General features: G+C 36.1%; 1 protein-coding gene across 3 annotated transcripts in view; it reads right to left on the bottom strand.

The window, feature by feature from the left end:
* The window catches only part of Tbc1d4 (TBC1 domain family member 4), a 185,284-nt gene that overhangs the window by 4,505 nt on the left and 155,908 nt on the right, over positions 1 to 24,871 (bottom strand). For all 3 annotated transcript variants that reach the window (XM_040281403.2, XM_040281406.2, XM_021726092.3), the window contains 8 exons: positions 21,732 to 21,892; positions 19,205 to 19,414; positions 15,943 to 16,101; positions 12,240 to 12,398; positions 9,312 to 9,556; positions 6,164 to 6,323; positions 3,290 to 3,459; positions 372 to 548 (listed from right to left, as the gene is read on the bottom strand). In XM_040281403.2, the coding sequence (XP_040137337.2) occupies positions 372 to 548; positions 3,290 to 3,459; positions 6,164 to 6,323; positions 9,312 to 9,556; positions 12,240 to 12,398; positions 15,943 to 16,101; positions 19,205 to 19,414; positions 21,732 to 21,892 (1,441 nt within the window). The remainder of the gene's footprint in view (positions 1 to 371; positions 549 to 3,289; positions 3,460 to 6,163; positions 6,324 to 9,311; positions 9,557 to 12,239; positions 12,399 to 15,942; positions 16,102 to 19,204; positions 19,415 to 21,731; positions 21,893 to 24,871) is intronic.

The following is a 24,871-nucleotide window of genomic DNA, read 5'->3' as shown; positions in this document are numbered from 1 at the left end:
CTCCTGGGGGCCCAGTGTAAATGCCCTCTTCACTTCCTGCTTCCAAGAACCAGTTCAAGCTTTCCCAATGTCTCATATTCAGTTCTTTTTCCCTTGATCTTAGCCAAATGTGTCTAATATTCAATAAGAATTTAACCATATTCTGTTTTGAACTGCCATTCTACCATTTGGAGGGGTATGCATTTTTTCTCTTCCAAGTGATATTTGAATCCGTAAGTACATTCATAGCCCCAGGGTACTTGAACACAATCTGATCCATGAGCCCTTAGCAGTGGCTGGATCCACAGACACAAACCTATTATTCCCAGTATAGTTTCTGTGTGTGAAGAATGCATTCATGCACTTCTTTGGTCAAATGTTTCTCTCTTTACCTGTAATTTTTCTAGTAGGTCCATGTTCTGTCTTTTCAGTTGGCTATTGGCCCTCTCCAGCTTCTCTATAGGTTCATTATCCTCACAGGTATATGAAGATTCCTGAAGCTCATCCTGCAGGACGTGATATTCCACCTCATAGGCATGTAACTGTTTAGAAATATCCATCTCAAACACCTGCCACAGAAACACCAGAGGTTAGTCTGGCCTTCAAAAGATTATGGTATTATATGATATAAGCTATGATCTCTGTACTGGCATACTTCGTGCTACTTCCAATACTTATTAATGAAGAACATTAAAACACACAAAAGGAAAAAATAGGTGTGACTATCAATGCAGGAACAAATTGGATATAGATTAGACTATTATATAAGAAACACAGAATATTTTTATACAACTGAAACATTCTGATGAGACAGAGTCATGAGAATAAATTAATTTCCAAGGGTATTTTGCAACTAAGATATTTATAGTCTAGAAACTGTCTTTTGAAATGTAGTATACCAGATAAACAACATCAGTTATTGAGTAATTATGTTAGAGATAATTGCTGCTAATTAGTAAGCAAAATTGAATAGTGAATTTCTATACTACAGAGAACAAAAGCATTTCTAATGTATTTGTCAATGGAGCAGAGAAGTCTTTAATAAATAGTTTCCATGTGAGCCTCTGGGGAATCATTTATATATTCTACCACAAAGAGAAACCTCAAAAACACACACCCTGAGCACTGTCCAGAGCTGTAAGGTTTAACTAGAGATGCTAATATTCTCCCAGATTATCACCAAATAGGAAGACTATCTGTTTAAGAGTTAGAGGACAAATGACCCTCCATGGTAGGTATACACTAACTGGAGGCAGCTGGAGTGAGTGAGGCTGCAGCTACCATTCAGGAAAATATAACTTATCCTATTACTATTAAAAGACACTTCAATATTAGAATTTTATATAAGGGGTTTCATCTTCCTCACAAACAGGCATGCTCTTCCTTGCCTAGCAGGTGAAGATACACTGGACTATTTATTACATGACCACTAAAAGTGTCGTGACTGACGTGGAAAAACATTTAATACTTTTTTCTACAGTGTTCATAAATAAAGCCCATCAAGATCTCCTCCAATACCAGCAGTTCATTCCAATTAATCAATTCTAATTGTTAGGCAGCTCTCTCTAACATCAAATCCAAAATCATCTGCCTATAAATTCTACCCACACTTCCTAGTAGTAATATATAAAACCAAGCAATTCCCTCATTCGCTTTTTGTTTTGTTTTAATTGGCAGTGTTGGGGATTGAACCCAGAGTCTTGCACATGCTAGGCAAGCACTCTACCACTGAGCTACACCCCTAGACCTCCTCGTTAACTGAGGTAATATCTGATTTCAAATCCCAAAAGCATAATCTCTGTCTGCTTGCCAGTCAAAAGATATTTTCAAATAATAAGGAAATACGTAAATAAAAGCTGCCCTTCTCCACTTAGAGAATCTTAACAAATACAGAACTATTATTGGATATTTACAGAATGTTCTGCTTGTGGTTTAGGTTCCATGCAATGGAAAGATAATCCTATATGTGATAACAGGAGTTCACATTATAGTATATAAAATACTTTAACTTATCATATGAAGACATAATAGGATTTGATCATTGTTCTTCCCTTTTTGTAGGGAAGCTGAGACTCAGAGAGGCTGTCATTCCTCAAAATGACTATTATGTGGTGAGTCACCAAAACAAATCTCAAACTTACTTTTTCTTCTCTTGTCTTCTTTCTGCTATCCCAAGTGCTTCCAGAAAAGTAGTAAACTTTATCAATGCTCACAAAGCATTACTGTACGTTCTACAAATCTGGTCTTTAGTTTGTTCACTTCATCTGAACAGCATCAATGTATAACTACCACTCACCAGGTCTCTATGAAGAGCCAAGGACTAGATTCATGGTGTGCAGATTACTTTCCATTTGCTTTTTGGATCCCTTCTCTATTCTCATCCCTTCTACTATGCACCAAGAGGCAGACTCCTGTGAACCACATGCCCCACAATTCCTTTCTGGCTGGCTTCTGGTTGGGTTTGGTCAATGGGAGGTGCTAGCTGGAGATCAGAAGGGTACAGGTCCTTCTTTTATAATCCTGTCCTACTTAGTTTACTAAGAGCACAGTAACTGTGAAAGGATCCCCTCCTTCACATTTCTGGCTCCCACTGATTCTGTTATATCCTTCATGTGCCCCCTCAGCACCAGGGAGGAACAGCTTCCCTTTGCTTATAGTTCCTGGGCACCTGGACACAGATGCCAGATTCCCTTAAGCCACCCACACCTCTATAAATGTTTCCTTTTTCTGAATCATCAGAACGAGACATGTCTCCTTATTAAGTTTCACAAAACTTCTTAGGTCAGTACTGACCCATTTTGGAACTGAGAAAACTAGGGTTCTGAAGATTAGGGTGATATTTGCAAGCCACACAACTAATAGGAGGCCAACTAATAGATAATAATGTCAACAAAAAAACATTTCTTGGAGAAAAAAAAGCTAGAAGATGGTGCAAACCCAATACTTTCTAATTTCAAAATCTGCACACCTGCATTATGACCTCCTTCTACAACAAAATTAAAAATACAAAGGCAAGGAGATCTCATTTTATTCTCAGATCTTCCTGATTGTGAGTTCTATTTTCAGTTTCAATGAAAAGTATTCCTGAAAAACCCATTATGTAACACTAAATCACATCTCCTGTGCACAGTCAGATAAACAATGTCACAATATAAAAATTTCACAATAGCATAATTTCTAAATAAAATATATCTGATCAAAGTTAAAAAACATACCTGTCAAGCAAAACTGTACTTGTATGCTAAAGCATTTACCATATAATCAGCAGAGAAACCGCTATATAATCTTACTATTATCATTCAAGTCATACCTGGGTAATAATTTTTTCCATCTCAGAGGTATTCATATCAGGTAGCGTGTTCTTAAGGAATTCAACAATGTTTTCAAAGTTTTCACACTCCATTATAAGAGTCTCTTGGCTACTCAAAAGGCTGAGTGCAACCTTGAATATCACTTCAGTTCCCTGAAGAAAAATAATATCTAAAAGAAGAGATGATAATTTCATGACTGAAATTATTCATTCACTATTGTCAAAGGCATATTCTTTGTGCTAAAGGTACTCGTTTTATTATTTCAACATAACCAAAGAATATTTTGCAAAATAAAACTGGTAAAAATCACCTAATTTAAAAATATAATAATATGGCTAAAACAGACAGATGTGTGACTATTCCCCTTACTTTATTAGGAATCTCAGATAAAGCTAGGGGAACAGAGGAAAAAATATATATCTGTTTGTCTATGTGTTTCTTATAATTTTTAACAGCAAATTCATGAGACTAGACACTTTCAACTGATATTTAGATTTTTTTCACAACAGAACATAAAAGCAAATCAACACAGCCAATTATTACTATTCAAAATCTTATAATAAAAAGTAAATGAGACAGTTACTATATAATTAAATTTATATTAGATTAAAAAAATGTAAAAATCTTAAAAGAAAAATCAAAACTAATAACAAAATTATAATCTAAATCAGAAAAGTTACCCTTATTCCAAATTCTGCTTCCTTGCAAATGCAAACATGCAATAGTTTTGAAAAACAGCAAATACATTTGTATAAATATATTTCTCAATATATGCCATTATTTTATCAATAATATACAACACAAAGTCTTTTTAAAAAGAAGGAACTGTGAACTGAACAGACACTTCACTGAAGAAGAAATACAACTGATCAACAAATATATGAAAAAGTGTACAACATCTCTAGCAATTAGAGAAATGCAAATCAAAACTACTCTAGGATTTCATCTCACTCCTGTCAGAATGGCAATCATCAAGAATACAGGCAACAATAAATGTTGGTGAGGATGTGGGGGAAAAGCTACACTCATACATTGCTGGTGGGACTGCAAATTGGTGCAGCCACTATGGAAAGCAGTATGGAGATTCCTCAGAAAATTGGGAATGGAACCACCATTTGACCCAGCATAACCACTCCTTGGTTTATACCCAAAGGACTTAAAATCAGCATACTATAGTGACACAGTCACATCAATGTTTATAGCAGCTCAATTCACAATAGCTAAACGATGGAACCAACCTAGGTGTCCCTCAATAGATGAATGGATAAAGAAAATGTGGTATATATACTCAATTGATATTACTCAGCTTTAAAAAAAAAGAGTAAAAGTATAGAATTTGCCAGTAAATGGTTGGAGTTGGAGAATATCATGCTAAGTAAATAAGCCAATCCCACCAAACCAAAGGCTGAATGTTTTCTCTAATATGCGAATGCTAATTCACAATAAGGTCGGGGGGGGGCACTAGGAAGAACAGCTTTACTTTAGATTAGGCAGAGGGAAGTGATGGGAAGGGAGGGGAAAGGATGTGGGGATAGGAAAGATAGTAGAATGAAACAGACATTATTACTCTATGTATATAGTGACTACATGATCAATATGATTCTGCAACATGTACACTCAGAAAAATGAGAAATTATATCCCATCTATGTATGATGTGTCAAAGTGCATAAATGCATTCTAGTGTCATGTATAACTAATTAAAACAAATTTTTTAAAAAAAATTTAAAAAGGAAGGAACTGTGAAAGAAAAAAACGTGGTCCCTCTTCTTGCTCACACATCTTTCCCTTCCTGACAGTCTCTATTTTCTACTAAATTCAAAGAAAAGAATTGAGCAACTATTGTCCAGCTGACAGCTCCCATCAGGATCTCATAACAAGAAGCAAGACTACTGGGGACACTTGGTTCTTGAGCTCTGATGGCAAGCTTCCCAGGGCAAGTCGAAGAGATGGCCTGAAACACTATTTCAACTTGACATAGAAATACATCTACAAAGGGATTTTATATATTTCTGAGAAATGCATACATAAAAGGATTTCTAAAGATTCATTAATAGGAACACAAACTCCAGAGTACACTTCACTAGAGAAAAGCAACCATGTATGTTCAATAAACAAGAGAAATCTGGTGACCATCTGATTTAGTACAATCTGATTTCTCCCTCTCGCTAAACTCTGTCTATAGGTTGCATTCCCTCTAACATAGTGCTTAACTTTTAAAACCAAAGCCCCCTGCAAAGAAAGACACAAAGAATTATAATCTGGTATAGGTATACACATTACACCTATGTCTTCAAAACCAAAGTTTCTCCAAATAGCATTTTTCCCATGTTATTTGTAATATCCTGATTGAAATTTCAATGAATTCTATTCTTCTTCTTTTTCCAAAATGCTAGTAATGACCTACAATTGTATCAATACTCACAATTTGATTAAAAAAAAAAAGCTTCAATCTAGCAAAAGCACAGCCATGAACAAGTACTGACGACTTGATCATGGCTTCTAAATAGATGAACAGAACATAAAAATTGTGTAAGCCCTTTCTGAGGCTACCATGATCCTAACAACATCATTAGAACGAACCTCTAGGGAATAGTTGTTGTTTTATTTTTTGGCTTTTCAAACAATAGATAAACCAAACTAAAGACTTGTGACTAGGTTTAAGGGCCCCCAAAGGGAGCATAGAGCATGACATACGGTCCCCCTCTCCGGCCTAGTGCTGAACACTATGACTGGAGAAAGACAAAGTTTCTCCAAACTGTAGCAATGTGCTATCCTGTATAACACATGATAAAATATTCAAGGCATCACCCGGCTAGAAGGATGTTACCTAGAATAAATAGCACTGTCTCGTTAGGTTGCAAGTATCTCTTACCAAAAACTCTGGCTACAAATCCTAATGGAAACTGAGAGGCAAAGAGTGTGAGAAACCAGGGAGCAGCATAAAGACTGGGGCTGATTTCATTTTCTTCAAGATGATTGTAGAGATCTCTGTGGTAGTCGTGAAGGAGCCTGGACAGCTGGTACATCTGAATCTAAAGTTAATTTGGAGAAGAAAAATTAAACACGATGCACTTATCTGAGTGTACATTGGAATTTTAATACTTTAATATTTCATAACAATTCTTACATACTCAATAAATAATAAAAATGAGTATGACTTTATTTTTTTTCAATTTAAAGTTGATATTCAAGTCCAAGTTCATGTTACTGAGGTTCATAAAACAAGTTACTATAAGTAACTTGTTATAAGTAACTGGAGCAAGGTCTTCTATCATGTGTGTTTAGGGATCATTTACATACACATGGAATTGCTTATGTAATTGAATCAGAACTGTCCTGGCTTTGAATTTCCATGGAAAGTACCTTCTAATTTCAGATCAGTTCCAAAAAAGCACCCATTTTAAGATATCTACAATGTTCAGTGTAGAAACAAAGCTTGCCTCTATTTGCTGGGCTCAGCATCTGATTTGTGACATCCTATGCTGCTGTCATACAGCAGAAGTTTAAAATGTCCTGGGGCCAGAAGCTTTAGGTATTTCTTCTAATACCCAAGTTATTTAAGCAACATATTTTTCATGGGATTAAAATAGTGCAGTTGTTTCTGAATGCTTCCAGAATTAAAAGAAATTATTTCATTTGGCCACCAAGTTGATTACTGGCATTTCAAGAACATTATGAAGACATCATATAAGAACTAAAACAAAAAAACTCTATGTCTATATTGCCAAAGTTATAGCAATAACGATATATTGTACTTTAATTTAAATTTTGATCCACAGAGTTAAAAAATAACATTTCTTGATCAGTTACAAATGTTTAATATTTTGTGACGTGTATGCATTATTTTATTAAATCTAGTAGAGTTTCTTCAGAAGAAATTCTTCAAGTATCACCCTACATAGGTAGCTCTATGAAAATACAAATAACCAATTATACCATAAATTCAACAATAGTTTCCTGAGTACAAACTAAAAGTAAGGTGACTTATTTGGAAAAAAAAAAGTCATAAAATACTACATATAAATACAGCCAGCTATGTTTGACCCTTATGTTTCTCCTGATACACACCTATGTTGCATGAACAATATAATTAATAATAATCTAGCTATTTAAGTTGCATAATTAGGCTGTTAACTATCTGTGAATTACTTGGTCTGATATAAGCTTATAAAGGGAAAAAGCATTTGTTACTTATATTAACATTATTGGTTCCATAAACATATAGATTTGTCCAGTGGGGAAATAGGAAGTTTTAATTAGGTGATTGACATTAACATTGATATATCTTTGAAAACTAAGTTTCCACACAAGCTGTGAAGGAAGGAATCAACAGGAAATCATAACTATAAAATAAGCAGCTTAGCTAGAGTCAAACATAAAAGATCTTTTTAAATGAGATTATTATAAATAAATAAATCCAAGCCACTGTGAGACATAAAAAAATGAGATTATTCTCTCAATAAGTCATGATCAATGAGCTACTTATTTCCTTCTACTTTCTAAACTTGGAGTTGAGGATATCAAGGTATATTTGGGCAGATAAGGTGAAAATTCAAGCTTCCTTCAAAGAAAGCCCTGGTAATAAACTCCTAATTGCTAAAAACAAATAACTTCAACTCTACTTAATTGATAGCAAGGCAGATCTTCAGATGGAAGAATTAGAACTAGAGGGAGAAAGGCAGAGAGATAGGCAGGGGAGAGAAGATAGAAAAAGAGACCATAGACTTCACAAAATAAGTAGAAACACAATGTGATAAAATATAGACATTTAAAGTTGAAAAAGACCTCAACCCCTCATTTTACAGATAAGATAACTGAAACAGAAAGCCAGGAGTGTCCCAGCACACCAACAGTGAAGAAAGAAATCAGAAATCCTGTTAACAGAGTACTGACCCACTGCGGCAGGCATTTACGCATACTTGTGAAAGTCTTGATTGGACCAAAACCCCCCATTTCCTGCTCTAGAAAGTGAAAAAGTGCTACATCCCACTTTATAAAGCATAAAGGTCTACTCTCCTAAGGTCCCTGATTTTGTAGCCTAGGATGCTGCCATCAATGATTTTTTTTTTTGGATTGAGGAAGAAGGGATACCAGGGATTAAACATAGGGGCACTTAACCCTTGAGCCATACCCTCAACCCTTTTCTAAGTTTTTATTTTGAGACAGGGGCTCACTGAGTTGCTGAGGCTGGCTTTGAACTTGGGATCCCTTCTGCCTCAGTCTCCCAGGTCGCTGGGATTACAGGAGTGAGCCACAGAAACAGGAGTGAGCCACAGTGCCTGGCTATCATCAAAGATTTTTAAACATCTACAATTTCAAAATTAGAGACATAAAATATTTCTTGGTAACTATATGCCTTATTAAGTTAATGTATAAATCCTATGTACATGGACGTTTGTCATGTCAAATTGATGAGAGTGTGTGTGTATGTGTGTATGTGTGTGTGTGTTTCTGGGAATTGAACCCAGGGTCCTATGCATGGTAGGTAAGCACTCTACCATTGAGATACACCACTGAGATACATCTCCAGCTCAATGAGGAATTTTTAAATGGAAAAATCATTGTATTTTAAAACCAACAGCAAGCCATGTTTCCGTCTCTGGACCAAAATCAAACACTACTCACAGGTACCTTCCATTCTTTGGAATTCTAATGATAGCTATCAAACTGCTGTCTCTGAAAATCAGAGCTATTTAATTCCTCACAATGATGTCAATGCATCCTATCCAATATAACATTTATTTTCAAAATAAAGTAAAAAATAAAATACTCCATAGCCATTATTAAACAGACCTGTGAACAGTCTTCAACCAGGAATCAAATCACTGTAATTATGTGTCCTGGTGAGCACTCCCCATAGGCGCTGTTAAGTAATTGGGTACTTAGCAAAATCCCAAATCCCACACTCTTAAAGACAATGGGACCAAACTTGTTTAAATCTGAACTGTAATTTAGAAGACCAAGATTTCTGGTGACAGCCTCCTGCCTCCTGTACTCCTTGTGAAGAACCACAGCCTCACCTGTAGCGACATCATGTCAGGTCTGTACTGCTTGCGGAAGCCTAGGTCATACATGAGGAACTTCAGCATCTCAAAGGCTTGCTCTTCACTCATGTGCAGAAGCAGGACTCCAGCCACAAAGCTGATCCCCTGACAGTAGCCCACTTCACTGTCCAGCAAAGAGTAGGCCTTTAGGAGGTTAAAGAGTGACAGCTGCCCTGCCCCAAGCTGTACAGAAAAGTAGGGGTGAGTAGGAAATGTCCTTCCTGCAAAGAAAGAGAAGACCTCTTAGAGGAGACCAGGGTGCAAATGCAAATTGGTGAACTTCAGGAACAAATGAGCACCCTCCCAATCTGGTGACAGCTTCTTGGAATTTTCATCTCATAATTTCTCTCTTTGCTTCAAGCCCCAAGTTGTACTTGCCAGGCTCCCATCCCACCTCCACATATATGGTATAGGGGTAAACATTTTATACTAACCAGTATTCCTTCCACCAAACAACAGGAGACAATGAAAATCCCCAGACAAACAAACAACATATCCAGGAGAGTTTGCCAGAGAATAGAACTCAAAATGTATTCTGACTATAAATCAGGACAAATTCTAAATCCATATAAAAACCACCCTCTAACTGAAGTCAGAACTTATATAAGAAGGATCATAATATTGGAAAGGAAATTTTACAACTGGAAGATTAGCCCAGTGACAGAGTGCTTGCCTAGCATGTACAAGAGGCTTTGGTTCAATCCCCAAGCACCAAGGGGGAGAAAAATAAATTTTAAAATTTTAGTAGTCATAAACAGATTTATTGCTGCTTTTCTTATAATTTTAATATTGGAAGGGCTTTGTGGTTTTGTTTCACTTTATATTCAGTTTGTCATTGGGGAAATAATTCTTTTTAAAATATCCTTTGTTCTGTGTTTCTTAAAATGCCTTCATGAACCATGTAGATCCCTTTTCTTTTTTCACTATCTCCAAAAAAGATACATACACATAAGTGTGTGTGTATACACATATATGGCTATATCCATATCTATGTTATATATCTGAGGAGGACAAGGAGCATAAAGGGTAGAGCTGATTTCAAATAAATTCCCTCCAAATTTACCTCTGGGTAAAAATTAGCACAGAAATACCAGTTAGCAAACAAACACAGTTCCATGTCACTAAAGAGCTGGTGCCAGGTACTAAATCAGATCCATCTTCTCTACCAAAACTGTACATGCTGCTTTGGGACTTGTCTTATGCCACAGAAATGAAGGGGATGTTACTAGCTTCCTTGTGAAATGATTACTCAAGTCAGTTAGAATTTGCAAGAATGTCAGATTTTTTACATGTTTTCTACTACATATGCTTAAAAGTGATTTTTTTCCAGGAACTGATAAGATTAATTCTGCAGAGTAAGGAGAAGAAATGAGAAAATAACAAAAATATGCTGCAGAAACACAGATGGCTACAAGTAAAGCGAAATAAGCAATTTTTCAAATTATCATTTTACTCTCTCACTTAACATTTTTGCAAACAAAAACTAAAAATACACTATCCAAGAAGCTGAGTCCAGCTCCATATTTGTCAGCCTTTCCTTGTTACCTGATCTCATCTCCCCCTTTGCTAGTAAATCTTGACTAACCCTGACTGCAACACCTCAATCCTATTTCTCATCACCAACATATCATCCCGGAACTACAGCTCTGCAAGGGATCCCAGGGATTGCCTAGTTCATGCCTCCATTTAACAAGAGCAAATTGCAACTCAGAAGCAAAGCAATCTAGGACCACAGTTAGTGGTAGAATCAAAACAAGAACTCAAGTTTTTAGTGTTTCTATAAAATTTCCATTTTAATTCTACTGGGCTCAAAGAGTATTTAATTAAGCTGGGCCCTTCCCCAAGAAAAGCTGTTTGTCATCCAAAAGGAACAGAGGTAAAAACTAGATTTTAGCCAGTGATTTTTTTATATGCCCTAATATGAAATGACCCCAAATATAAGGTAATCTCCTGTTTACCTCATGAGCTCGAATAACATTTCTGGCCAATGGCAATAATCACCTTTTAGGAGTACAGATGAAATAGTCAAACACCAATGGACAATATTTAGATATTTTTAAATAAAATACACAAAACATGTTAATTTAGGGAAAGGAGAGACAATATGATATTTTAAATCATTGGATTTTATTTTTCATAAATTATTGGAAATTCAGCATTAAAAAGATTGCTTTACGATGCTGTCACTGGAAATCCTCCCTCAGGTCATAAGTACCCATTCTTTCATTAGTAACTTAATTTTTCATCCATCTGAGAGGTAGGTATCCATGATGCCTACAGCATAACCATTTATTGTATTGATATTTTTTGTCCCTGGGATGTGTTCAGTGACTCCCTCCATCTTCCTTACAAAGAAACAGTGCCCTCTGAGCTGTCCACTTTCGGTCTTATCAAATGCCATCCAATCACTCCTGAGGTTATAGACAGGCAACCCCTGTATTGTTTGTTTTTTGAAGTGCTGGGACTTGAATCAAGGGCTTGAATCAATCCCAGGAGCATATGGGGAAGTGCTATATACTCTGACTCACATCCCCAGCCCTCTATATTACTTTTTAAAGTGATAACTACAGGCTTGCTTTCAGCCATAGGTTCAGGGTACAACTTTGCTAAATTTTTTTGGTTCTCTTTTAACCTATTTTGAAACCAGCACTGATTAATATATAATTGTCTATCCTAAAAATCAATTATTCAAAACACAGAGACCACTCTTTACAGTACCTTTTTCAGAGGGCAAGTTTGGGGATGAAAACTTCATTTTAGACTCAGGCATTTATGGTGTCTTCGATCAGATTTAAGGCTAACTTACCCCAGAGAGGAAGGTCTGCAGTTCTACTGATACCAACCAACAAACAAAGCCCCAAACCTGCTCTCTTTTGTTAATTACAATCAACATGATGCACATACCCAAATCCACAAGGATAGCATGCTGCTGGGCGGTGAGCCGCTTCAGAAGTTCTTTATAGGATGTGTCTGGGGGTTGGTGCTTGTTAGGCAACCTGTGTCTCAGGCGATACTGCAAAGCCAGGAACTGCCAAATTTCACCTCGTCGACTTTTGGGAACTCCTACAATCAAAGAAATATTAAAAAAAAATAAAAATGAAAAAGGTCAGGCTTTTAACTCTGAAATCAAGTTGCTAACTTGCAGTCAAAGAACTATTTAATTCTTGAAAATAGGAAGCTGGACTGGACGGCTTGTCAACCCCAGGTCACAGTTACGTGGTATAATGTACTGCCTGAACCACTGTTTGACAAGTGTTATCCTATAGCTCCTGATGTCTCATGAACGAAAGTTTTCAAATAATAACTGGGGCCACAATGTCAGTCATTGGGCAACACTGAGCACCTAATTAAAGATTTTACTGAGGGTGTTAGCCACCAAGTCTCATATGTGCACTCAGAGAACAACCCTAAGAAGTAGGTAACCACTATTATTCCCACTTTACACCCAGAAATGCTGAGGTGGGAGACTATGCAATTTGCCTGAGTTCCCACAGCTAATAAGGGATGGCACAGAATCAGCTCTCTGAAAGTCTGGCTTCAACAGTCAAATTCTGAAATCCAAAAAATGTATTACTGCCTATTTCTACTTTTTATGTAGCTCAAAGACAGCCACCAATGTTAATCCTCATATTACAATTTTTCTATTTTTCATCCACAAGTAACTTTGCAAAAAAGAATTAAATATCATTGTATGTAATCATAAAATAATAAAAAATAGTAAACACAAGATGAGGACATCCCGGGGCAACCAAGAATGTCACTCAGCCTTCAATAAAAAAAAAATACTGAGTACATATAATGAAACTTTGACTCAATCATGCCTGAAAAATCAAAGGGTATCACAAGCAGTTCAAAGTATGCTACAACTATGTTTTTATGTTTCACATGAAGTAAGTATGGGAGGGACAGGATTCAGTTCTGTACAGGGAAGCCAACTTTTTATTTCCCTAATCGAGAGCTTTTATTTCAAATAGAATGGATCTGAATGGGCCCCTGAGCTCCAGCTGGTTAAGGGAAGGTTTGACCAATCTCCTCTGACAGCAATGCCAATGTTTGCAAAAGCTGAGAGCATTGCCGCCCACAGGGTGCTGCCAACCAAGCTCTCTTTTTTAGCCCCATTCCCTGACAAACACTAGAAGTTTGTGGTTATTTTCACTTTCCCAATTTCTAGCTCCTGCTGTTGCTTTTATGAAATTTTAAGTGCTCGTGCGCGTGCTTGTGCACATGCTCGCTCTCTCTCTCTCTCTCTCTGTCTCTCTCTCTCAATGGCCTCAAGTATTTCTGTTCTTCTTTATAGATGATCCTGAATATCATTTTTTCCGCTGAAGCCCTCCCTAGCATCTCTAATGGACATAGTCACTTCCTTTTCACACACCATTCATACTGTAACATTACCATATTGAACTACAGTGAGCTTTATACTGTCTATTTGTATACTTCCCAACCTTGATGGTGAACTCCTTGGGAATGGAAGTCTACTTTCATCTTATATTCTTGGACCTTGTTACTTAAATATTTGGGAATGAATGAATGACAGCATATAACATGTCAATCTTAGAGGGTGGCTTTCATTAGCCCACTAAATCAATCACTAATAGTTCTTGGTTGCTGGCTGTTTGAACTATCCATATAACAAAAAAAATTACCAAAGAAAACCCCTTACACACTTTGGTTAAACAGCATCCAGTATGTAATGGAGTATAGAGCATGGCCTTGAGGATACCTTATCACCCTGAGAGATGAATAAACCCATTCTCAGGAAAATTAGTCTCATCCACCCATTCATTCAGTAAGTAACTTGTGAAAAATACTGTTTGGGTGCTATGTGGGCACTGACAGGGCAAGAAAAACAATAAACACAAACACACAACATTACAAATGATGTACATACACTGATCATGAGAAAGAATAATAAATCAAAACGACTTTATTTTGGCGGTAAGGCAAGGATGGAGCTCTGAGGAAATGCTATTTGAGGCCTGAGGGGAGAACAGAAGTAGGAGTGTGGGCAGCTATCACTTCAGGAAGAGATGTGAAGGACCTGAGAGGGGCAGAGGAAAGGAGAGAGAAGAAGAGAGAATGGATACAATGGAGATGGAAAGAGGGGAGAAGGAAGAGAGGTAAGGAAGATCTAGTTTGGGGAGGACTGAAACATTCCACACAAGGACTAGCTTGGGACATACCATCCATCACCCAAAGTAGTTGTACCTCTCTGAGGGATTTATGTACAGAAGGCAGGGAGAGGCGAAGAATGAGACTGGAGAAATGGAGGAAAGAGTGTATGAAGGCTTTGGGTACAGTGTCAACTACATCTATAAGGAATTCAAAGATGAGCACTCCCAACAATGCTTATTTTATTTATTTTTGCGGTGCTGGGGACTGAACCCAGGGTCTTATATAAATTAGGGTCTACTAGGTGTAGACCGCCGCCCATTTAAAAACATCTTTAGAAGTTATACCAAAGAATGGTGAGATCAATAGTTCACACACATTCATTCACCACTATTTTTTCTCTCCCTAATAGTGCATTCAATGAAAATCTTTGGAATTTACAAATCTTCAAGAAAAAAGAACAGCATATTAGACTTGTAAATATGGAATCTTACAAAGTGAATCTTACCTTAATCTAAACTATGTTTTACACATTACTATATGCTTTTACAACAAGGAGCTGGGGAGGTAGCTCAGTGGTATAGTACTCAAGGCCCTGGGTTCAATTCCCAATACTAAGCAAAATTTTAGAGAGAAAAAAGAAAATAAGATTGATCTGTCAGATTTTTATTTTACACTCATATTGTGCAAGTCATGGAAATTCTCATTTTACTATATTTAATGTGAGTCATAGAAATTGTACCTAAAATATTCAAACAGTAGTTTTCATTTTAAACTTAAAATGTTTTCTATAATCCCGGTGACCTGGGAAGCTGAGGCAGAAGGATCACAGGTTCAAGGCCAGCCCCAGCAATGTAGTAAGACCCAGTCTCAAAACAAAAAATAAAAAGGACTGGGAATGTGGCTCAGTGGTAAAGCATCCCTGGGTTCAATCTCTAGAAATTAATTAATTAATTAAAATGTTTATCAAGCAACAATAAATTCAATGGCTTTAAACAAGCAATTTCTCTAAAATAAATGAAGGAATAAATGGAGAGGGAAACTTGGTTAATTCATCAGAATATAAATCTTACCTATAAATTCAGATATTGTGGGTGTATCTACACCTTCATATAAATATACACATATATGTAAACAAATACTTCTGAACAAATTGTGGAAATGAGCCCAGTTTGTAAATCTGAACTAGTTTTCTGGCAGTGATCAAAGATTTGTACCAAGGCATGTGATTCTTCTTTGGCAAACAATAAAAGCTAAAAAGAGCTGGCTGACACAGTAGAGCCAGCATAAGAGCATCCTGCTGCCTCCTTGGGACAGGACCTCTATCAGCACCATTTTCTTACCAATCATGTCACCAAGTTGTAGGCAGAAGCACATTACTTTCCTTTTTTATAAGCTAAACACAAAGACAAAATTATTACTGAGACGCACAACTTGTTAAAAAGAAAAATCTGAGGCTTTTCTTTAAAAAGATTCCGGAGATTATCCCAAGTACCTTCTCTTAGAGAAGTGTGAATATCTTCCATGTCACATCTGATCTTAGCTCTGCAGTTTAACAGTTTCTTATCCCAGGTTATTAAGACCTCCTTCTGACATGCACCAACTTCCTCATAGTCTAACTTGACTTTTCTGGACTGAAGTTCATCTCTTCTTGCTAAAAAAGAAAAATGATTTATTAAGACCAGTGTGTCTTAGAATAACCACTTTAAAATACTGCATTAGTAAAAACATATCAATGACTTTTAGGAATCCATGACCAATATTTACTCAAAGAATAAAATTGAGGATAATATTAAAAGTTCTCAAACTTTCAGTCATTTCCATGAAAAAATACAAGCAAAAACTTTTTAAGAAGATATTACTGTCTTATACTGTAACTCCACTAAGCACAAAACTCAAGCATGAGAGCCAACATGCTTTGATAGCCAATATGCTTGAGTGTTGTGCTTAGAGGAGTTACAGTATAAATTTTAACTTCTTGACAAATGGGGTTGTCTCAGCAGTGACAGCTCACATTGTCTTAAATACCATTAAAGTGTTAATGTTTCAGATGACAAATGAGAAGACAAGAGAGACAAGACATGACCTCATGCTAACTTGTAAAATATTTGACCATCCCAACCTCATAAATTTCTATAACTACTTTCAAACTTATTCACATATCTCCTAAGAATAGTAGGTTCCTGTGTTCATTTTTAATAACATTTTTCTGGTTTTGGTGCTAAGGATTGAACTCAGAGCCTCATGTATATGCATGTACCTCTGAGCTACATTCCATAGCCTCCATTTTTAATAATCTTAAAAAGGAAAACCCACTTCACTGAAGTTAACACTAATTCTACTTTTTAACTAATACAGAATTATCTCAAATTTGTTGATATAAAAGATAGGCCCAGAGGCCCCCCCCCCCCAAAAAAAAGTGTTCACAAAATCTATCACTATCTTGACTCATCTTGATCTTGAATAATAGATTGCAAAGGGAAGAAGGAAAGAGACACAGATGAGGGTCTTTACCCTTTCATTGGGGTCCCATGGCCAGGAATCTATCGGAGTGCACCCCCCCCCCCCCCCTTACCTTCTGCAACACAAATCTTTGTCATGCATCCAAAGTCCTCGACAGCACAAAAACAACAGAACGAATGTTACTCTTTACTTAGTGTCTTTGAAACCATTTTCAAAGAATCAAAATGTCTTAAAACAGGCTGCTCTTCAACCAGGACAGTAAAAATCCCTGATTAAATGATGGAAAAAAAGATATATCATGCTACAAAAATATCCCCCCTGGCTACCACTAGATGGCTGTCTAACACAGTTTAGCTTTGCCTCTCACTTTCTATTTCCTTAACCAATACCTATTAACAATAATACCATCCTACATATAGTTTCACTAATGACTTGCTTCACAGTGAACAAAGTATAACATTCCCTTAGATATTTTTCTCCAACTTTCTTTAGTGTGTTTAAAATAATCACCTATTATTCAGTAGGCCCTAAGGATAAAATGGCAAGATCAGTTAATATCTATCTCCCTACAACTGGTTCACTAGGCAGGAATACAAAACCACCAAGAAATGATTATCAACTGGCTCAAATTTTAATAAACTATATTTATGCCTTTGTTAATTAAGTAAAGAAGTATACGCAGAACTGATAAAGGTTTCTGGTAAGATATTCTAAAATTGCCTCTCCTACCCTCAAAACTATATAGTATAACTGACCTCAAAACATACTTGTGGTCATTTATATTAAAACATTCCATTTCTTTGTATGAGCACACATAGCTAAGCAATACTGTAGCATATTCAGAAAAACCCAAGAGTCCCAGAACTTGTTCTGCTGGTTTATGTGATTATGTGACTTTGGGTTAATTCCTTAGCCTCCCCAAGCTTGTCACTAACTCGGCTACAGAAGGAAGAACCCAGCTAAACAATCCCTAAGGCCCTGCTCCCTCAAATAGTCTATGACTGTAAAACCATCCTTTGATGTTTATTGTAAGATTGTATTTGTACCTAAGTCCCAACTGAAGTGTAATTTCATGTTTTAAATGTTTTAAGGAAATGGTAACCCTCTTTTATTCAACACCCTTTTCTGTTTATGACTTAATTCAAGATGTAACCAACTGCTTAAAAATATGAATGCAATTCCTGCAGAAATCTTTGAGAAGCTTGAGTTCATATACAATTTATCAAACAGAACTTTTCAAAGCTGTGTCAATAACAATTAATTGAATTATTAATTTAAAAAGATTTATTTCCTAAGGATATTTAGCATTTAATGTATTTCATCTGCTAAGAAAATAACAACAAAAAAGAAAAAAAAACTATGCCTTTGTAAACAAAATATTATTAAAATAAAAAAATGAACAATAGGTGTGTTAATAAGAATCTTAACACAGATAATGAATTTAGAAATGTGAAAATCTGCATTAAAAAAAATTTTAGAAGACAACACAATAAAAGCAAGTGAGAGAAAAACCTGTATTGTTCATTTGACAATAATCATAAGAGTCAGAGGGTCTCTTTAGCCTAAATTGTTCATTATAAGATATAAAGCCAAGGGACTTCTCAGAAGCAATTTGCCCAAGATAATGATATTTATATACCTTTTGCATTTTTGTACTATCTGGACATCTTATTGTGTGATTATATCAGAACAGAAGCAAACTGAATCATTTTTGGAAGAAGCTGAAAAACACATTCTAAAGCATTTAGTGTTCAAAAACCCAACAATCCAGTACCACAAATAAAACAATAGTTATTATAAATTATTTGGCTGTAAATTTAACAATTTGACTACGATTTCTTAAAAAGAAAATTTATAAAGCATTAACAAAAAATAGGAACTCTGATTTTATAAGAGGCAATTATAATTAAACAGTTAAAATAGATATAACAGAAAAATAACTTATTTAAAACAAGAACGTTACACTCATTATAAATATCATTTATCCTGCAAGTTGAAAATCATATTAAAAAAAATAAAGTATACTTTTTCCTATTTAAGGTTTTTTTTTGAGTAATGCACAATGATATTAAGTTTTCAGTCATGTAAAATACATTGAATCCCTGTTACCTATAATCTTTATTAGTCATATATTCCCATAGTCTTCTGATGTTTCAACTCTATCAAACAAAAATGCAAAGATCTTTAGCTGATCTTTCCCAAGTCTCATGAAAATAATTAGAATCAATAGATATTTACAGCTTAAGAAAGAGTGTGAGGGTGTGTGTAACATTTGCCCTGTTTGAATAGCTAACCTTCAAGTTTCTGGTTTTCTTTTTCCATTCGAAGCAACAAGATTTGTTGGTGTATAGCTTTTTTCCATAAACTCTTTAGTTCTTTCGACTTCTTTTTTTCTTCGACCTTCTCTGGGTCATCATCACCAGATAAGAATATAACCAGCGGTTCCTCTTCCATGGTGGGAGTGAGAGGGGACAGTGGCAGCAGCTCATTCCTGTCCAGTCCATCTGCAGAGAAGAAAACAGTGAGCGGCATTCCTTAGTAGTAGCTTAGACTACAGAAGCTTCCTTTAGAGTAACACTCTCTCATCTTAATCCTCCACATTTAATGGTGTTCACAGAGCCACTTTCCCAAGAACAACTGTTTCTGGAACTAGCAATTTAAGTAAATTTACCAGGCTGAATTCCCCTTCCAGAGTTCCCTGTGACAGTGAAACAAAGGTCTATGTCATTTCACCACTTCTTCTTTTTACACAAAAAGACTTGTAAGGGAGTCACTCCAAAATGAACTGGCCTTTCCCCAGCGTCCAACACTTCTGCAATTTACCTACGTATATTCTCTGGTGCAAAACAGGAATGGGTGGTAGGTACTGGAGATCTCCTAAGGTCCATGCCTCCTGTCAAGAGTCCTCCAGGAGAGCAGCAGCTGAGCAATGCTCTGTCCTTCTTGGCTGAGCATCTCACAGGGCCCGCTGCTCCCTCCCCCTGCAAAGTCTCCTTAACTGATCCCCTGCAGCTCATTCTCTCCTTCCATTCTGGCCCGTTCCCTGCATACTGCCAATTATTTTCCTATTAACAAACACAATCATATCTCTTAAAACATCTCGATGACTGCATCAGAGAGATCAAGTGCAGACTACTGGGAATAATATAAATCTCGCCAGACTCTGGCCTCAAATCACCTTTCCAGCCTCATGTCTCAAGCTCCTGTCCTCTGCCCCATCGTGCAAAGTTTCTCACAATTCTCTGACCTGCAACGTCCTCTCACATAACTCTAGAACTTTGCTAAGACAAGTTTCTTCCAGGGATGAGTTTAAATATTCCATTTTTCTGTGAAGCTGTCTCTTCCGTCCTAGGCAGAGTTAATTTTATCTTTAGCAATGCCAACTGCTTTCTTCTTTTTTTCTCATTGTAATTCACTGATCTCTGCCCCTACCCTTATTATTTACTTCCTCGGGTTTTGTTTGTTCATAGATTTTACTTTTAATTCTTTTCCAGCTTCTTGAGTTGAATACCCAGTACATGTGACTTTTGGATTTCTTGATTTTAGATGAACACATTCACAGTTGTGAATTACCCTCAAAATACTAAATGCAGAGCACAGGTTATCATATTTTATTCCTTCTACATTCTACGAGTATAGTTTCCAAACACATAAAAATTTTCAGTTGTACTTCTTTTCTTTGCAGTCCTGGGTATTGAACTCAAGACCTCTCTCATGGTAGGCAGTGATTTGCCATAGAGCCACATCCATAACCCTAGCTGTCTTTAATTCATTCTTTCATGCTTGTTTCCTTCCTTCGTTTCTTTTTATTTTGGCACTATGGTCAGAGGATATAATACACATAATCATGATTGTCTGGGATTTATTAAAATATCTTTTGGCCAAGTACATAATCCATTTTTATGAATGTGTCACATGTGGCTAAAAAATGGATAAATTTTCTCTACAGAGGCAAAGTTCTATATAAATATTAGATCAAGCTTGTTCAATTGTACCACTCCAATACTATCTATATTTAATTTTCAAAGGGAAATATATTAAAATCTCTCATGAGAGCAGTTGATTTATTTATTCTCAAATTCTTTTAAGTATCATTTTCTAGCTCCTAAGGCTATATAATAATTCATGTTCTCAGTATTGTTTCCCTTTTCATTTATGCTACATTTACTTTGTCCCTCTGGATGTTTTTGCTTTAATTTCTAAAGGGTCTAATATTCGAAGAAAGCTGCTATGCTCTCTTAATTGATATTTGCCTAGTGTGATATTTCCAGTTTTTACTGTTCATTTCTCTGTCATTTTATTTTATGCATGACTCTCATAAAAGACTGTATTCTGTATTGCTTTTCTAATAATTAAAAAAAAGAAGAAGAAGAAATCTACAACTTCTTCTGCAGCACTATCATAGTTCCCTGCACATTGTGGAGTAGATTCCAAAGCAGGTTTTGGCAACCCACACTCTCATTCATTCAAAAACAAGTACCGATAAAATAGACATTAGTATTGCTATATGTATACACGTGACTGTATAACCAATGTGATTTTGCAACCTGTACACTCAGAAAAATGAGAAATTATACCCCATTTGATTCAAATGTATGATATGTCAAGATCATTGTATTGTCATGTGCAACTAATAAAAATAAATTTTTTAAAAAAACAAGTACCTAAAGTCTAATGGGTTGTGATGATACCTATCTATCAGATACAGAAGTTATGTCTCCACTTGAATCTCTTACATCTTTTTATACACAAACCACTTCCACTGCCTTCCCAAATTCACAGCACTCACAGGAAGAAACTCCTCAGCAATTACACACATACCTTGTTGCTGCATTGCAGAGGGAGATTTGTTCATCGGCGATGCAACGCGAAGGAAAATGCGCTGCCGCCAGGAGATCCTGCGGGGAGTGACAGGGGTTCCTCCAGTATTTAGGGACTCGTTGCTACAGGTGGATGAGGTCCTTTTCCTTCCTTCTTCATCACTGTGGATTGCCAATAAATATAAATTTTGTAAAGTTGCATAACATGGTACTTCGCAATGAAATGGTAGCACAAGTTCTGCCGCAGGCAAGCACGAGGCACAGGCACCATGGAGCAACGTGGCATGAGCACATTGGTCACCCAGGCCAGCGCATCCTGGGAAAATTGCAATCCAGGACACAGGTGGGTCATGAAAAGCTCACCTGTTTCTACTCATTCCTCAGTAGCCAACCAGTCCTGCCTCTAATTTGAGCAACAGAAGCACTTACACAGGGCACTAAAGGTTGCTTCAGTAATGAAGTTTTGCTTTGCCAAAGAAATAAAACCCATAGCTTATTCTAAACAATCTAGATATTTAATAAGATGCTCTGAGAAAGCTTTTGCTATAGCTCCTATAGAATTAAGATCTACAAATTGTTAGCTACCGATGGTTGGATCATGGCAGAAAAGAACCCAAATACAGAAGAATGGGAAATGCTGGCTGGTGTAGTAAGAAAAAAAATATATGGTCAAATAATTTTAAATAGGCTAAGTTTTTAAAAAAAATATATATTAACCAGATTTCTTTACAGCAGGACTCCTTTAAGACTGGCATGAATTGTGACTCTCAATCAGGGAACAGTATACAGAAATTCTACTGTCAAAAGACCTCCAGGAGGCCTCTGGAGTTCAAGTAATTGACTCTTCTTCACCACTCCCAACTTTTCTTCTTCTTCATCTGGGGGAAGATCTCACATTATTCTATGTCAGTGCTCTGTGAAACTCCCATGTGGAAATACTGGTCTGCTCTAAGTATTTCATTTTTTAAGAAAGTTCACTCTGGGTTATATGAGGTCTATCTGCCATAAAAGGTCATAATGACTCAAAGTTACTTTTGAGACCAACTGTATAACTAAAAGACCACACAATCATGGTTGCTGTTCATGGTAGGAATATTTTATTTGTCTATAGTTTCATAGTCTTTAAGCTCTCCTAAGAGAATGATGAAGATAACATTTATAAAACGGTGATACCCACAAATGAAAGCTATGGGACTTTGGGTATAATCAAGAAGTTCAGAACTTAGGACAGAAATGAAACCCAGCTAGAAAAGCCACAGCCTCTCAGGCACTTAGAGGAACTCAACAGTGCTGATGCAATTAATAAAAGGAGAGCAATTCTGTTCCTTCCTGTTATATTTTTATTCACTCTGTGTATCCATACTTACAGTTATCAGGCAGTTCAGTTATTTCCAATCTGGGATCTATCTTCCTAAAATATTACTTTAGCTAATCTAAGAGTAAGAAAAGGACATACCTCTGAGCTGATATGCAGATATCAAGTGTCATGTTGTGTTATGCTATTTGAGGAAGTAGCTGAGACATACATGTCAATAGAGTCACATGTCATGTATCCTACATAAAATTGTCACCCTATTAGGTGTCCAAGGTTCAAAACTCCCTACAATACTAAATAAATAGATTCATCTTTATTTCTCCTTTGGAAAGCAGTCATTCAAATATTACTTTCTCTGTGATTCAAATGTTCTCTATATAATGTGTACATCTTGATAATACTCTCAGAGTAGTCTGTACCTTAACATTTGTAACAGTATCTCACCTGAATTATTTGCTAACTACCCAGTTCAGGAGTAAATTGCTAGCTCCCACTGTAATAAATAGTAAGCACTAAAGAAATAACCCTTGAATAAATTAATGCTTTATATAACCATATGAAATATTAGCTTAGAAGCTTAAGTAAAATGGAGGAAAAAATATGGCTGAGGTCTACCTTCTTAATTGATTAGTAGGCATGAGTTTAAATCTTTCTGGCAGAAAGTTCTGGTAGCTGTTTCCCAAAAGTACAGAGTGAGCTGTTGATGGCACTGGTAGAGTACATAACGACAAGATTGTTAATCAACAACAAAAAGCACCTTTTTTCCCTAGCAAGTGTAGTTCCTTCCCTATAGGAGGGCTTCAAATTTACAATTTATGCTTTGAAATCTAAATGAAATACTTCTATTAAAGTACCTACTTCAATGCCTCAAAGGGTAAATGTTCTACAAGTATTCATTTCTCCTGATTTTCTGGTAGCGCTAATAAACGAAATAAGAATAAACCAAATGAAAGAATTCTAAATGTTCATATTTTTATGCTGAAACTAAAACATCATTTTTGAAAAAAATTCACTGTTATGATATAGTAAGTGTTTAGAAAGTACTACTAATCAAAGTGAGTGGTACCCATATCAGTTTCATTACTAGCTGCAAAATTCAAGCTTTGGGGGGGAAATATGTTATAAACTAGTTGCAGAAATTACCCTGACATTAGTCTACTCCTGCATATTTAAAAATTGTATTACTTCAAAATTTTTAAGCCCTATAATTGAATAAACTACTAAGTGAAAAACTCTCTACCCAGATCTGGAATTTAACAACCAGTAATAGACAAAAATTAGTAGACAAAATAAAAGATAATAATATACCAAAAAGGGGAACTTAACATAACACATCATTGATCCTTTATCTTGTACTAAAAAACTACATCCTCAAAAAGTAGTGTGGCTGCCCAGATATGTGAGAGCTAATCTGCTTCATTTCATAAGAGGAGACATGTATGAGAAAATCAGGTTCCAGATAAGGTTTCAGCCAGTAGTGCTCATGTGCAGCTAACAGCTGCTCACTGATGTAGCTGACAATCTGACACTCTTAAGGTGGCAATTTCAAGAATCAAAACCATATGAAACACTGTGCACTGAAATTCGTATGTCTCAACACTGGGAGGTGACATTTCTTTTGTTTTTATTTTTCATTTTGGCTACAACATTCATTTTCACTTTAACTTCTTTAATTAAACTTAGCATGGAAATCAAGTAGAATGTCTATTTTGTGAGTTAAAAAAAAAGAAGATAACATGGTGTCTATTATCATAATAATAGTGGTAATTAAGACTCACACAAAGCTCATACTACACAGCAGTCATGTAATCATCTTACAAGTATGA

This window comes from Ictidomys tridecemlineatus, chromosome 6, assembly GCF_052094955.1.
Source record: "Ictidomys tridecemlineatus isolate mIctTri1 chromosome 6, mIctTri1.hap1, whole genome shotgun sequence".
Classification (NCBI taxonomy): Eukaryota; Metazoa; Chordata; class Mammalia; order Rodentia; family Sciuridae; genus Ictidomys; species Ictidomys tridecemlineatus.
This window is presented reverse-complemented; position numbering and strand designations above follow the sequence as displayed.